Genomic DNA, 15,904 nt, shown 5'->3' on the forward strand with positions numbered 1-15,904 from the left:
AATGCGTGCAATTCATTTTTAAGGCTATAACTTGAAAGTGACATTATTTGATGGAGGAGAAGCTGACAGTGATCAAAGATGTGATTATATGATTTTATGCTGTTTTGTATATATTTTTAAGGACGACAAGCTTAAGTCAGGCCCTGTCACATTTTTTTTATAAGTGAAAATGTATGGTTCTGGTAGAATGTCCCTTGTAGTAGGGTGGGTTTCCTCCAGGTGCTCCGGTTTCCCCCACAGTCCAAAGACATGCGGTGCAGGTAAATTGGGTACTCTACACAGAAACGCCAACTGACCCAGCCGAGACTCTAACCAGCGACCTTCTTGCTGTGAGGCGACAACACTACCTACTGCGCCACTGCGTCACCCATACACTGGCGAGATGATATTGAAATTTCTTTGAATTCATTTTCTTTGTGGCTTAGTGCCTTTATTATTCAGGGGTTGCCACAGCGGAATGAACTGCCAACTTATCCAGCATATGTTTTACACAGCGGATGTCCTTCCAGCTGCAACCCAACACTGGGAAACACCCATACACTCTTGCATTCACACACATACACTACGGCCAATTTAGCTTATTCAATTCACCTATACCCTATGTCTTTGAACTTGGGGGGTGGACTGGAGCACCCAGAGGAAATAATCCATGCAAACACAGGGAGAACATGCCAGCTGACCCATGTGGATCACGCTATCCACTGCGCCACTGAAGAACCTTGATTTTTCCAAACACTTGATTAGTAGTTTAATGGCGGTATGCTCATTTGTTTTATAACTTTTTACAGTTGTTTTGAACAGATAGTGTCCATATAACAGATCGCAGCTGGAGTAGCCAGTTGCTATGGTTTCTTCCTCAGACAAAGGCGAACATCTGCACTGACTATATCTATTTATCTTTTGTGGTCTTTTACTTTTACTCATTCAGCCAACCTGCCTTAAAATGCAGATATTTTGTGGAGATATATTGGACAAGTTAGACTTTAAGAATTATATACATATTATTTAATTGAATAAAAAGTACATTTTTAATAGGAGTGTTGAACGCAACATTTAAGTGTTAGATAAAATGACAGGATTAAAATAAATTTAATACAAAATAACACTTCCTCAAACACACATAGGCTACAATTTATAGCAATTAATAACAAAAAGTGGGCCACCTATAAAAACAAATACCTTAAATTGTAATCAACAAAATTCACCAAAAAATATTACCATTCTACTAAAATTAGTCAGGCTGTTCAATAAATAATAACAACATAAAAAAATTATATATTTACATATATATATATAATATAGTGGAGGGGCATCACGGTGGCGCAGTGGGTAGCACGATCGCCTCACAGCAAGAAGGTCACTGGTTCGAGCCTCGACTGGTTAGCACTGTTGCCTACAAGCAAAAAGGTTGCTGGTTTGAGTCCCAGCTGGGCCAGTTGGTATTTCTGTGTGGCGTTTGCATGTTCTCCCCGTGATCGCATGGGCTTCCTCCATGTGCTCCAGTTTCCCCCACAGTCCAAAGGCATGCGGTACAGGTGAATTGAATAAACTAAATTGTCCATAGTGTATGTGTGTGAATGAGTGTGTGTGGATGTTTCCCAGTGATGGGTTGCAGCTGGAAGGGCATCCGCTGCGTAAAACACATGCTGGATAAGTTGGTGATTCATTCTGCTGTGGCGATCCCAGATTAAGAAAGGGACTAATCTGAAAAGAAAATGAAGGAATGAATGAATAAAATAGTGGGTACGGAAAGTATTCAGACCCTCTCAAATTTTTTACTCTTTATTATGTTGCAAAAGAAAAACTAAAATATCAAATGGTCTTAAATATTCAGACCCTTTGTGTGACACTCATTTATTTAAATCAGGTGCTGACCAAGTACAGAAATATTCTGGACGAAAACCTTCTCCAGAGTGCTCAGGACCAGTCACATTTCTGAGACTGGGCCGAAGCTTTACCTTTCAACAAGACATGATCCTAAGCACACAGCGAAAATAACAAAGGAGTGGCTTCACAACAACTCTGTGACTGTACTTGAATGGCCCAGCCAAAGCCTTGACTTAAACCCAATTGAGCATCTCTGGAAAGACCTAAAAATGGCTGTCCATCAACGTCTACCATCCAACCTGAGAGAACTGGAGAGGATCTGCAAGGAAGAATCAAAAGGGTCCTTCTACTAAATATTGAGAAAGGGTCTGAATACTTAGGACCATGTGATATTTCAGTTTTTCTTTTTAAATAAAGCTGCAAAAACGTCAACAATTCTGTTTTCTCCTGTCAATATGTGAGTACATTAATGAGGAAAAAAATTAACTTAGCAAAAGGCAAATTTTGATTCCGCTGATTTAACATTCTACCTTTTGCTATCTATTTTCCATGCCAGTGAGTGCTTAAATACATAATTTATTGTAATTATTTTAATAGTGAAATACTGTATTAGAAAATGTGACCCTGGACCACAAAACCATATTTTACAATATTTAGTAAAATACATGTTTGACAAAGATTACAGATATCCAAATACTTGGATCTTGGTCAAATATTGTCGTATCCTAACAAAGTACATCAATGGTATGGAAAAGCTTATTGATGCAGCTTTCATTTGATGTATACATCTCAATTAAAAAAGACGCTTATGATAAAAAATTTTTGATTCATGATGACAAATGTAGAAATCAAATATGTATGACCAATCTTCCCACTTAAAACATATAGCAGAGTAAGTGTAAAAGAAGTGCAACTGTAACCTGCTTACAGCAACCAAATGCTGGAAATAAAGCACTACATGCTGACATCTGGTGTTGGAAGATGAATATTACAGACTGACAGCGTTGTGCAGAGCGTCACTGGAACGTAGATGGGTGGCGTCTTTTCTCCCACCTACGAGACAGAACTTACGGAAGTGGCTGGGACCGAATGTCAACAAGACGGGAAGAGAAAAGGTACGATAAAGATAAAGTCACAAAACAATACTGTACGTAAAATCGAAGCGTTATGGTTTCAATTAGTTTATATTATGACGCCATGCCTTCATTGTGTACTTTTATGTAGAAGATTAAGTAACAGGAAGCCAGCTAGCTTTAGCAAAGATCAGGCGAGTGAGAAAAAAACCTGGCGAAAACTTTCCGAATTATACGTCAGTTTAGACGCTAGTCGGTAGCCTTTCTTACAGTTTAAATGTGAGGAAATGAGCTTAAGTATATTTCATGACTGTATATATGAAGTGTCACTGACTAGTTTGACTTTTTCGTGAATAAACATCACAGCGCTATTCTGCCTAACACCGACTTGCGTCACTGTTGGGACGAAAGTGAGACAGGAAGTCATCCATTCGAAAGCGATTTTTAATCAATTACTGAGTGTTTTTATGTCGAATTCATAATGTATGTTGACATTTGTAGAGCTAAAACTACTAGTTTTCCTATTTAATCATTTGTTTTTAAAAACAAAGGCATGTACGGTCCGAGCGGCTGCTTTCTTTGTCTGATATGGTAATTTATGGCATTTATTTTTGTCTTCACAGCTATACACTTCCAGCAAGACGCATTGGTGATGATGGCGCATGTCATATTGGCGAGCTGATGGATAAACTGACCAAAATTCTTCCATAAATTGTATTTTAATTAGTTTTTTTTTATGAAACATCGACAGTCACTGACTTGATAGAATGTCTGTTTTAAACAGCCTTTGCTTCTTAGGTCTTTTGTTTTTAACAGGTAAGATATGACCTTTTCCATGAATTTATTTTTTCTCTTTTCCATATAAATATGGAGAACAAGGGTTTTATTATGTGTATACATTTGAGGAAGACTTTTCTTATATGTAAGCGTGGACTACAACTAGTCTTAAGCTGCAGTTACATGTGTATAAATAGACAACAATACTTACTTATTCCCAGGGTCATTTATATCAAAGTTGATATTTATCCACACCATATTGATGTTTCGTAGCATCTAGTTTATATGAGGTGGGTTGTTAGCCCAACGCTTATCCCCAATCTGGAGAACCAGGTTGTACACACATATACTACAATTTGGTTTACCCAATTCAACTACTCTTTGGACTGTGGGGGAAACCGGAGCACCCTGAGGAAACTCACAGGAACATGGGGAGAACATGCAAACTCCACATAGAAATGCCAACTGAGCAAGCCGGGACTCAAACCAGGGACCTTCTTGCTGTGAGGCGACAGCACTACCCACTGCGCCACTGTGTCGCCTCCAGATGACAATACATTGTTGAAAAATTAGCAATTTTACGTTTATTCTAAAAGTCATAAACTTTAAGTAAAATTAAGTAAAAATTATCTTTCTGTAACTTTTCTGCTATATATATATATATATATATATATATATATATATATATATGTATATATATATATATATATATATATATATATATATATATATATATATATATACACTAAGAACTTAATGTGGACAGCTTTAAAGGCAATTTTCGCTATATTTTATTTTTTTTTCCCTCCATACTTTCAGATAGTTGTATCTTGGGCTAATGTTATCCTAGCAAACCATACATCAATGGAAAGCTTATTTATTCAGCTTTCGGGTGATGTATAAAACCCAAAAATTTACACTAATGACCTGGTCCTAGGTAACATACATTAATAACTTGACTTTCCTATAACATAATACAACTTTAGTTTCAAACCCCCAAAATGATTACATTTAATTTTTGATAAATGGCAGTAAACAACATTTAGAATTCCTTTATGTTTTTGTTAATAACTTTTGTATTCTTCTTTCCACAGTTCCTTGCACTCTGAAGCTGGTCTTCAGTGCTGGTAAGAAAGTGCTTGACATTTCTCTAATGTGTTTTTGTCAGTTCTCTAATGTGTGTTGTCAGGTAATCCACTATTAAACACTTTCATAGGTAGTTAATAACACATAAACTAGATAACATTCATAGTGTAAGCGCTTATTAACATTTAGCAAACACCCACAAAAGATACCAGTCTGCTGACCTAGTTTTTAAACATGACCGGACGTGTTGCTGAAACATACCAGCCAGTCAAACATTGCTATTTGAAATTGTTCATTTGGTTTCAAGCTGTTTTTTTAAACCAGTCCTTATTCAAACCAACCCAAAGAGTTTGGCATAGCTTTGCCGTTGTCAAAGCAGAAATAAAAGCTGCTTGTGTCACTAAATTGGATTGAAAGATAAGAGAACCCCCAAACATATTAAAAGGAATGGGTTTAAAGTTGGACAAAAGAGACCAGGTGCAAATAAAGGTGTAAATAAGAATGTGTCTAACTTGTCATCCAGTTGACCAAATGTGTCTTATTACCAGGTGTAAACAGGATGTTTGTTTGTTTCTCAGTCTGAAAACTCGCTTTAACACCCACACCCAATGCCTCAGTTAAAAATACAACATTCCTGACTAGAATAGTCATTGAGAAGATCAAAGTTAAGCATTGAAATTAAAATCTCATAATATTTTCGAGAAATCCGTATGACAAATATGTTTTCATTTTGGTTGTCCTGTGCTAGTCATTCAATTTATTTTATCACAAACACTTCATCTGATCAGAGTTGCGATTGTAAAATAAGTTTTCACAAAAGAAATGTAGTAGTTTTGTAAATAAATAAATAATTCTCTATGCATTATGTTTAGGTTTTTCATGTGAATTTGCCATGTTGATAAAAGATTAACAGATGCTTCGGTGTTTGGTGCAATCTTTTTTGCCAATGTGACCACACTTAAATATTGCATCCTTCAGTATTGTCTTCAGATGTTTTAAAATGATAATTCCAAATGATACATCTTCCAATAAATCAAATATTTTGTTTATTGTTGTAGGCCAGAGCACAATTGTAAAGATTTTTTTTTTTGTGTTTATTGACCGTTTCAGATCTTTGTGATCATTCACCCAAAATACTTCAATCCAGACAAGGAGAGATTCATAACTCTCCATATCATTCCTGGCCTTACCGTACACTCAACTGCAGTTGGCTAATAACCTCGAAAGTTGGGGAGCGCGTGATTATCAGGTAGTTTTGATACGCCATCAATGAAAGCTTCTGTGCATCATTGAACCATGTGAATATTAGAACAAAAATTCAACCAAATTATGTTGAATGATCTGTTCTTGTTGTTTGCTTTCTTGTACAGATTGCTTTGATCTATACATGATCCATTTTTAGATTGCCTGACATTTTCTTTGTGTCTGTTTTTGAAGTTTTTCCCAGTTTAATATGAGATGTGGGCGGCAATGGGTCTCCGTGGTTCCTCTCACTGGCAGCCCTTTCAAATTCTGTGGTTCCCAGCTTCCAGCACCATTTGAGATGACCGGTGGAAACATTACAGTGACACACCACTTCATTCCTCGTATTTTCCCTGTAACCGGGTTCCGTCTATCATATTTTAAAGGTGTGGTCCATCACAGTGAAAGAAAATGAGTAGTTTTTGTGAACTATTTTATCTGGAGTGTTAATTCTTTTCCCTCCATCTCTCCAGACTCGGGTCCCTGTTTTCCAGGCGAGTTTGAATGTTACAGTGAACGTTGTCTCCCAGCATCATGGCGCTGTAACGGACGAGTTGAATGCCTTGGTGTTGGTGATGAACTTGGGTCGGATGAAGATGGATGTTACAGTCCTGAACCACCCATAGACAAAAGCCTAAATCACCTTCCTCCCATTGAAACCACCACCTCCACAATCTCATTATTGAGCACAGATGCACCCCCTCCTAAAATCCAGGACTTTCCCTTCTTGCCCCAAGGAGGGCCATGTGGAGGATACTTAAAAGCATTTTATGGGTCGTTTACTCCCCCTGTCCCAACAGGACAGAAGATGGAATGTGTGTGGACAGTTGACCCCCAAGATTCACGACCACTCAAATTAGAGCTTCAGCAACTGGACCTAGGTGGTAATGACTTGATCACAATCACAGACCAACCCTATGGCATGGGCAACATCATTAAAACAGTGAGTTTTACTCTGCATTTTCCAGGGGTCTCATGGTTTATGGAATTAAAAATGCCTATTCCAGACATTGAAAGTATACTTTTCTGTCCAAGTCATTTAGTTTGTTGCTTTGAAGTTTAGTTTAGTTTGCATTTATTAAAATGTCATTTTTCAATACCATATTTGTTTAAAGGCCCCATGAATTGCTTTGAAATGTGTATTTTTATTCAATGTTTGATGTAATCTTAACCGAAACCCAAAGAGAGGATGGTACATAGTGTAGGTCCTTCCCTTTTTATAAAACAACCAATAGCGTTTTGCTTTATCACCGCTGTGCCAGTGAGAGTGGTTGAGCTCAACCGCATCAAATGTGAAGCGTCTTGATGGGAACGGGGCATGTCAGATGCTAGACAGCATTTGATTGGTTACACGATTTGATGAGAAACTGAAATATGAGGTGAAGGGAATAAAAACGTTGATCCATTTAGCCAGAAGTGACGAACTACAAGCCTTACATGTTTATGTCAGTTTAAATCTTCTAAACGCAAGTTTTGGAGCACACTAGCTTACAGATTTCCTAAAAACTTACAATACTAACATCTAAAACATCTGTTTTTATAGTTTGACTAATTTTCAGCTACATTATATTCCTTTCTTAAACTGGCAGTCACTTTCAGTAAATAAAATGCAGTCACCAGACTGTGCCTGTTTATTAAAGCTAGCATGTAAAGATAATACATTTTAGGAGCTTTGACTTCGAAATGACCTCTTCAACGAGGGCATTAAAAAGTTGAAATCTGAAGTAAATTATCCATTGTCGCTCAAACAGTGGCTACTAAATCCTGCAAAGTGATACTTAAGCAAAAAACATTTTAATATTATGCAAAAAAACATTAGAGGCCTGTGTTTCATATCTCATTCATTACAGGTCATGGATATTCAGCATTGTAGTCGGTGCAAGTCAGGGAATTTGATATTTGACTTGTGTGGAAACATGTTGTTCGGTTTAACCAGGGGTGCCCAAACTTTTTCTTATGAAGAGCCAAAAACCAAACTTGATTGAGGCTAATGGGCCGAAAGTAAAAACAGTTGCAATGGGTAATTTTATAATTTATTTATAACTAAAAAACATTGCTGTATATTAACCAATACAATATATATTTTTTTACATTTTATAATGAACTTATTACAGTAAAAACAAAAAACAATCTCGTTTATAACAGAATGGAGTCTTCTGCATTGTCCTATCTGTCGAGTGACAGTGTTTACATGTTAAAAATCAGATTCATTTACTACAGTTAATTGAAACATTTAATTTCAGTTTGCTTTTTTTTGTAGCTGAGCAATAAAACAAACAAATAATGTTACGTCAAATTATAAATGATGATCTCTTTTAAAGGCATTCGCCCCAACCATCTCCATCCTTCTCACTCTTTTCGTAGATGAGATGGTGGGCCAAATAAAAGGTTACAATGGGCCAACTTTGGCCCGCGGGCCCTACTTTGGGAATCTCTGATTCAAACTGTCATACTGTTTCAACATTTAGTAATATGAAGTCTAATGCTGCCTCTCTTGGATTTTTACAGATCACCTTTGTGTCCAATAACAAAGCAGTTGAAGTGGAATCCCGCACTGGCTTGCTTTCGCTGATTTACCGCAGGGAACCTTTACTGGCAGGACGGGGCTTTAATGCAACCTATCGTATCACGGATTACTGCCTTCCATGGGAGGAGCTTTGCGGAGGATCACTAGGAGGCTGTTACACTGCAAACCAGCGGTGCGATGGGCATTGGGACTGTCCTGAAACGGGCCTGGATGAGGAAGCGTGCTGGGGCTGCAAGGCTGGATCCTTCTTATGTGCGATGGGAGGAATTAAGAAAGCAGGCCACCAAACAGAAAATCCTGTCTGCTATTCGATTCACGAGCGCTGCAACTACCAGCTCAACTGTCCCGATGGAACGGATGAAAGAGAATGTACCATCTGCCAACCTGGGACATTTCACTGCGACAGTGAAAGGTTTGTGTGGTTAGAAATGAGTGTTTGTGTTCTGCCCATTGTTTGATTAGATTCTGTGTGTTTTACATATGTTGGCGTTTATTTAATTGAGCAGGTGTGTTTTTGAGAGCTGGCGCTGTGATGGACAGGTGGACTGTAAGGATGGCACAGATGAGCTTAACTGCACTGCCACCCTGCCCCGAAAGGTCATAACCGCAGCTACTGTTGGAAGCCTGGTTTGTGGACTTCTGCTAGTCATTGCAATGGGCTGCACTTGTAAGCTGTACTCACTACGTACAAGAGAGTACAGGTAAAACATTCTAAAGTAGATCAGATTACCTTAAAAGATTTTTAAATGTGATTTGTCAGCAAGGTTTTTATTCTACTGCTTTACTATTTCTGTGTGTGCTATGCTTTCTCAGCTTGTTCGCACCAATCACTCGGCAGGAGGCTGAACTGATCCAGCAGCAGGCCCCGCCCTCTTATGGTCAGCTGATTGCTCAGGGAATCATTCCGCCAGTGGAAGACTTCCCTACTGAGAACCCCAATGAGGCAAGGGCTTTCATTACTGTTTCAATACATACAGTCTGAGAAATAGGCAGTTCATAACAGTTATATGGAATGTTTCATATGTTTTAAGATCTTTGATGATTTTTGATCTTTTGATTTTCATCCTGAACAGTGTTTTAAACTTATTTAAAGCATAAGAAATTACACTATTGCCAATAGGGATAATTATTAAATTAAATAATACTTATACTATAAATAATAATACAGCAGCAAATCACCATTTTACATTAGAATGAGTTCTGAAAGGTCATGTGACTGACGACTGGAGTAAAGATGCTAGAAAATCAGCTTTTTAATCACAACATTTGTAAACATTTTAAATGTGTTCAAATCACAAGCAGGTTCATTAATATTATTAATGGCATTTTTAATCAAGTTGTATAAATATTTTACAACCTTACAGTCTTTTAAAAAATTTGCAACATTAAGCCATTGTGGACATAAGGGCTCTTTCACACCAAATGCATCTTTGCTTCTAAAAACGTGAGACCCTTTTCTCAGAAATGGGTTTAAAGAAGCGAAGAGTAGTGCAAGATCCGCGTGGCACGATATTGTGAACATGATAAAATAATGGACCCATTAGAATTGGGGAAACAAAAGTTATGAAAAGCACTTCAAGATTGATTATATAACTCAGGATATCTGGACAAAGCCACAATGAGCATGTCCTCAGCCTTGTAATAATGGTAAATGAAACAGTTGTCATGCCAACTTCTACTATAAAAACAAAAACTCACAAGAGTTGCCCTGCATCCAAACTTTTCTGATTGGTCCACTGCTTTTGGACCTGACAGTGATGAGCTGCGCTGCCTGTATCTTCAACTTGACATGACGTCTAAAAACACGGCGCTCACATGCGCAGCATTCAAATGATGCAAGTGTAACGGTCACACACAACCCTCCAGCACATGTTTACATTGACAGACAGTAGAAAAGTAGTGCATTGGAGAGTAAAAACGTATTATGTGCGAACAACCCCAAACACAAGCAGTAATAATTAATAACGCTGCATCTGTAATTGATTGTAATCAGTGGTGTTGTCAAAAAGTGGTGTACCATTACCCACCTAACCCAAATTTTAAAAGTAGGCAAAGAAACTAAACGAAAGTCGTTTCTGTAATTCCTTAGCAATTTATTTATTTATTTATTTATTTATTTATTTATTTATTTAACATAAGTGACCTGTAACTATTGACTTCCACAGAAGGAAAAGCAAATACAATAGAAGTCAATAGTTACAGGTGTTCAGCTTTCAAAATATCTTCTTTTGTGTGAAACAGAATAAAAAAAGACAAACCAGTTTGGAACAAGTAAAGGTTGAGTAAATGATGACAATTTTCATTTTTTTTGGGTGAACTATCCATTAAAAAAGAACAAATACTTAAATTTTAATGTGAGATGCTAATAGTCTAATCCTATTTAATAATGTATGCTTAGCTAATAGTGCCCCCATCGGACCCAACTGTTTAAGTCTAAAGGGACTTGTAAAAACCTATTAAAAAAACATTATTTTAATACTGTACAAAATAAATCACATTTCAAGACTATATCATAATTTTTATAATTTTTAATATTATTATAATTAATATAACAATTTATTTTTTTAAATCAGTAAAACTAAAGTAGAGCACACTTCTTCAAAAACTCAAATGCTAGTATTTTTCCATGTATTAAATAAAACTGCCACTTTTTAAATTCATAAATGGCATAAATATAAACATATAAAAAACATACAGGCTAATTTACATATTTCACTATCATAATATAAGTCATAATAAGGTCTTCTGGACTGAGTGCAGCCTTTAACACTGTTTTACACGAGGTACTTTTGAATAGGCTTGCCTCTCTAGGGATTTCTTGCACCCCTTTTTTTATGGTTTCAGTCCTTTCTCACAGAACGCATTCAGTTTGTCTAAATTAAGGATTTTAAGTCAAGATCTCAGATTGACACTACCGGTGTCACACAAGGTTCCGTACTGGGTCCACTCCTGTTTATCATATATCTATTGCCTCTTGGTCACATTTTTAGAAAATACAACATACGATTTCACTGCTATGCTGATGACACTCAACTCTACCTGTCCACCAAGCCCTCTAGTTCTTTCCTCCTTCCGCTTTGAGCAGATGTTTAGCTGAAATAAAAATCTGGCTTTCATCTAACTTTTTAAAATTAAATAGTGACAAAACTGAAGCCCTTCTCATTGGGACTAAAAGTGGTTTGGATAAAGCTGATAATTTTACAATAGACATCAATAATAGCACAATTCTTCCCAGGTAAAGAGTTTGGGTGTCATCTTGGATAGCACACTCTCATTTGAAGGCCACATCAATATTATTACGTGTACTGCATATTTCCACCTGCGTAATATTACTCGTCTCCGCCCTTCTCTCACAACCAATAACACAGCAATTCTCATCCACGCATTAGTTACTTCACGTCTTGACTACTGTAATGCACTTCTTTCTGGGCTTCCTTCTAAACTTGAACCATGCAGCTTGTGTCATCTCTTGGACTTCATCTCATGAGCGTATCACAACACTTCTTTATCAGCTTCACTGGCTTCTGGTAAAGTTTCGTATTGATTTTAAAAAACTACTTCTCACTTTCAAGGCGCTTTACAATCTTGCTCCTCAATATCTCACGAACTCTTACATGCGTTTAAAATCTTGTTCGGCAGCGTTTTATTAATTGTTTTAATTTGTTTTGGTATGGCTGTTGATGCTTGTTGTAAGGCGACCATGTGTGTCCAGGCGCCAATTAAAAATAAAATGAACTATTATTATTATTATTATTATTATAATAGGAAATCATTTTTAGTACGAGACAACACATGATGTTTCACTCTGACATGCAGTTAAAGTAAGTATATTCACTGAGTGGTCCTGACACTGTGTTTAATCCTGTGCATGAATGTAAGATATAGTTAATACCACATTCATGTCATTTATAAATGTAGTTTATTTTTAAATGTTCGTTAAGAGTTGCATTGTCACTGGAGGAAACAACTGTGATGATGAGGGGAGCGCCGAGGAAACAGTAGATGGGGAAACCCGATTGGTACATGTGATACAAGTGTTTCTATAGCAAAGAACTGCAAATATGCCAATATTATAACAATCTATCGATAAACACACACCTTCTGCTATCACTCTGGGGTGCATTTCCCAAAACCATCGTTAGCCAACTAAGGTCGCAAGTTCCGCCATTACAAACGTAGTTTCTTGATTTAGGGTTTCTCAAATCCATCGTTCCATCGAACATTCGCAAACTGCGTCACAAACCTGTGCACTTGCAACTACACCCCTGGAGTTGTAGGTAGAAACATAGTTCCTGGCTGTGTTCTATTCCCACTATGCCCTATTCATTTAGAACATTTAAACTTTGATTGATTAAAGATAAAAAAGCATTAAAGTCATCTCTCTTAGGTGTAATTTGCTTTCAAAGTATTTTTACAGTTCAGTTTTAGCATTCTTCATGTTTACAATTGTGCTCCCTTCGCAGTGCACTCTGAAAAAATTGATGTCATTTTGAACACAGCCTCATGACGAATACTATAGGTGACCTATTTTTTTAAAAGCTGAATTTATGTTACATCTCCAAAGCTTGTGAAAACAAAAAACATAGCATACGTTAATGCTTTTAATTTATAGTGGGTAATTTATTAAGTATCTGTACTGTATATGACATGGGTCTGTTTGCTAGAACATTTCTGCAGTGGTTTGCATGTGTCAATTTGTAAAAGTAGACTTAAAAAATATAATAATAATCGATATCCTACTTCATTCATCATTAATATTATTATTAAAATAGTATTTTTTTCTTTTCCTAATAAATATTAAATTTCATTTTTTTAATAAATCATTTATTTATTTATTTATTTATTTATATGATTTATATATGAGATTATGTTATTAGAATAGAATATGATTTTATGTTTTAGAATAGAATATGTAATGTTCTCAATAATATTTGTAAAGGAAGCACAGGCCCTATAAGTGCCATTTACATAAATTTAAATTAACATGGAAAACGAGTGCATGTTTTTAGCAAAATTAATATTGGATTTTATTTTAAATGCATGTTTGTGTAAAACAATATAATTTGCACAAAGGAATTACTGGGTTCTCTAAAGAAGTAGTTACTCCACCCCGTTTGGAGCATCATTATGGGCGTTTTACGTTATAACTAACGTGGTTCAAAAGACGGATCTGCGACAGAGAAACTAAGGGTTTTGGGAAACACTCATCACTACATCGTTCTTGTCCCAACCGATGCATCGTACTATGATAGTTCAGTCGCGAGTTACGTCGTTGTTTGGGAAACGCACCCCTGCATAGCTGTGGTTTGCTGATTAAGTGAAAAACGAGTTAAAAATTGTGCTATGGAGCTAAAGCGATGCCCAAACAGCTCATGGAAAAAAGTAGGCATATGGAGTATACGTGCGTAAAGCCCCGACTACACCACTGATTGTAATGTGTTTTTCTTTTCATCAGACTGTCTCTCTCTCTCTGCGAGGAATACTGCAGCTTCTCAGACAAGACAATGCTTCCTCTCTACGGCGAAGACGCAGACCTCGATTTGTCCGCAGAGCGATTCGACGCCTACGAAGATGGGGCTTAATTCCCAGAGCTGCCTCCAGACCAACACAGACCACGGCCTCTTCTTCTCAACAGACAGAAGCTGCTAATTCTAGTACTGAGCCCAATCAGTCAAGTCCTGGAGCCTCCTCAGTGGCCACAGAGGCTTTCAGTCAGTCTTTGACTCAAAAACTGGGTTTATCCCAACAGACAGAAACACAGCAGCAAGCAGAGGCTCCTCCTCCTCCACCTCCTCCATCTCCCCCGCCTCCTTTTCCTTTCCAGCCAATCGAATCTGCTGAAATGCAACAAACCCCACCCATCACTGCCCCACCCAGCAGTCCCTCCCTGGTGTCTCTCTTCCACACCCTCGGAAGGAGTATTTCTCGATTCAGACCCTCTCCATCCACTACTTCGCTCCCTCTCTCTGCATCCCCCTCTTTTTCTTCTTCTTCCTCTGAAGATGAAGTACTGCTGATTCCTCTCTCTGATGACACAACCTCTGAAGATGACGTGCCCATGCTGACTTGAGTGAATTAGCTCAATTTTTTTCTTCTCTCCCTCTCTCCACATTGTTCTCGCTCTCCCTGCCTTCCTCTTTTCAGCACGTGTGAGCGTCACCATGTTTGCTTTTTGTGCTGGCTTGGTGCCTTAACTCGTATTAGAACATCTGTTTGAATAGTATTGTGTCAGAAATGGTTGACAAGCGCCTGAGCGTAAGGTCGGTGTTGGTTGTGCACTTAAGTGTTGAAAATGATCGAAGAATATTTGCACAAAGACCCCCCCCCCCCCCCCCCCCCAAAAAAAAAAAATGGATTACGAAATGTGACATTGGTTTAAACAGATTGATTTTAGTTAGAATTGCTTGTTTGTATCAGCAGACATGGTTGTGTGATGTACATACATGTGAGTTTACCTCATAACGCTATTATAGGCCACATATTCTATTGTGTGTGTTCCTCAGAAGTGCCTTTGATTGAGCTTCCTGTACATCACTAGACTGTATGTTGTGACTGCATTATGTGCTTGCACGTAGGGCCAAACACACTTGCACAAAAGTTTACACTTAGATGTAGAACTCACCTTCGCTATGTATATGGTAGTGCATGGCAACTGTGGCAATAACTTAATAATAAAGTCATGTGCGTTGTGAGTGAGTGAGTGAGTGAGTGAATGAATGTATGTGTGTGTGTGAGAGAGTGAACCAGCTGCAAGTGGAAAACCACTCAGCTGAGACAATCCTTTGTGGAGGTTTCACTCAGACCTCCATATGCACCACCACCAACCTGAATGATACTTTATCACAATAACTTGAATATGTCTTTCAAAGTTTTCAGATTTCATACCTTTCTGGCTCAGTGGACAATTAACAGGCAAGCAGTCGCAGTGCCATATCTATAGTGTCTTGATTTTAGCTGCTGTTATGAACTGTCATTTCACTCCCTATTTTACCCTGTCGATGTTTTTACACAGTGTATTTTTAACGCCAAGGTGTTGTTGAATTCTCATTTGCTGAATGATGATCGCATTTAAAATGACGTGGGTGGGAATTATCTTAGATGAATTGAAGATAGCAGGATGAATTTCACTGTATATATTTGCTAAACCAGCTGGAGAATCCACAAAGATTAAAATGATTTGCACTTTTATTCTTCCTTGTGTGATTTCGTGCGTGAATCTTAGTGCTTGTGAAGTGCTTGTGGGTGGGGGTGATGGGGTGTAGAAGATTTGTGGATTTGTGGAGTAGATTTTATTATGTAAAAAACAGGACCTAAAACCATTGATCTTATTTTAGATAGCTTTGGTTGTTTAATGAAAGTGTTGTAGGTGAAG

General features: G+C 37.5%; 1 protein-coding gene across 1 annotated transcript; it reads left to right on the plus strand.

The window, feature by feature from the left end:
* Window positions 1–2,865: 2,865 nt before the first annotated feature.
* lrp10 (low density lipoprotein receptor-related protein 10) lies at window positions 2,866–15,720 on the plus strand. The gene is made up of 10 exons (XM_056461299.1): window positions 2,866–2,942; window positions 3,524–3,716; window positions 4,772–4,804; window positions 5,874–6,012; window positions 6,201–6,391; window positions 6,479–6,948; window positions 8,514–8,944; window positions 9,039–9,233; window positions 9,346–9,475; window positions 13,988–15,720. Exons 2-10 carry the CDS (start codon window positions 3,668–3,670, stop codon window positions 14,600–14,602), a joined length of 2,253 nt encoding a protein of 750 aa, XP_056317274.1. The 5' UTR covers window positions 2,866–2,942; window positions 3,524–3,667; the 3' UTR covers window positions 14,603–15,720.
* Window positions 15,721–15,904: the final 184 nt, after the last annotated feature.

The sequence above is a fragment of the Danio aesculapii genome, chromosome 7, assembly GCF_903798145.1.
Source record: "Danio aesculapii chromosome 7, fDanAes4.1, whole genome shotgun sequence".
In the NCBI taxonomy this organism is placed as follows: domain Eukaryota; kingdom Metazoa; phylum Chordata; class Actinopteri; order Cypriniformes; family Danionidae; genus Danio; species Danio aesculapii.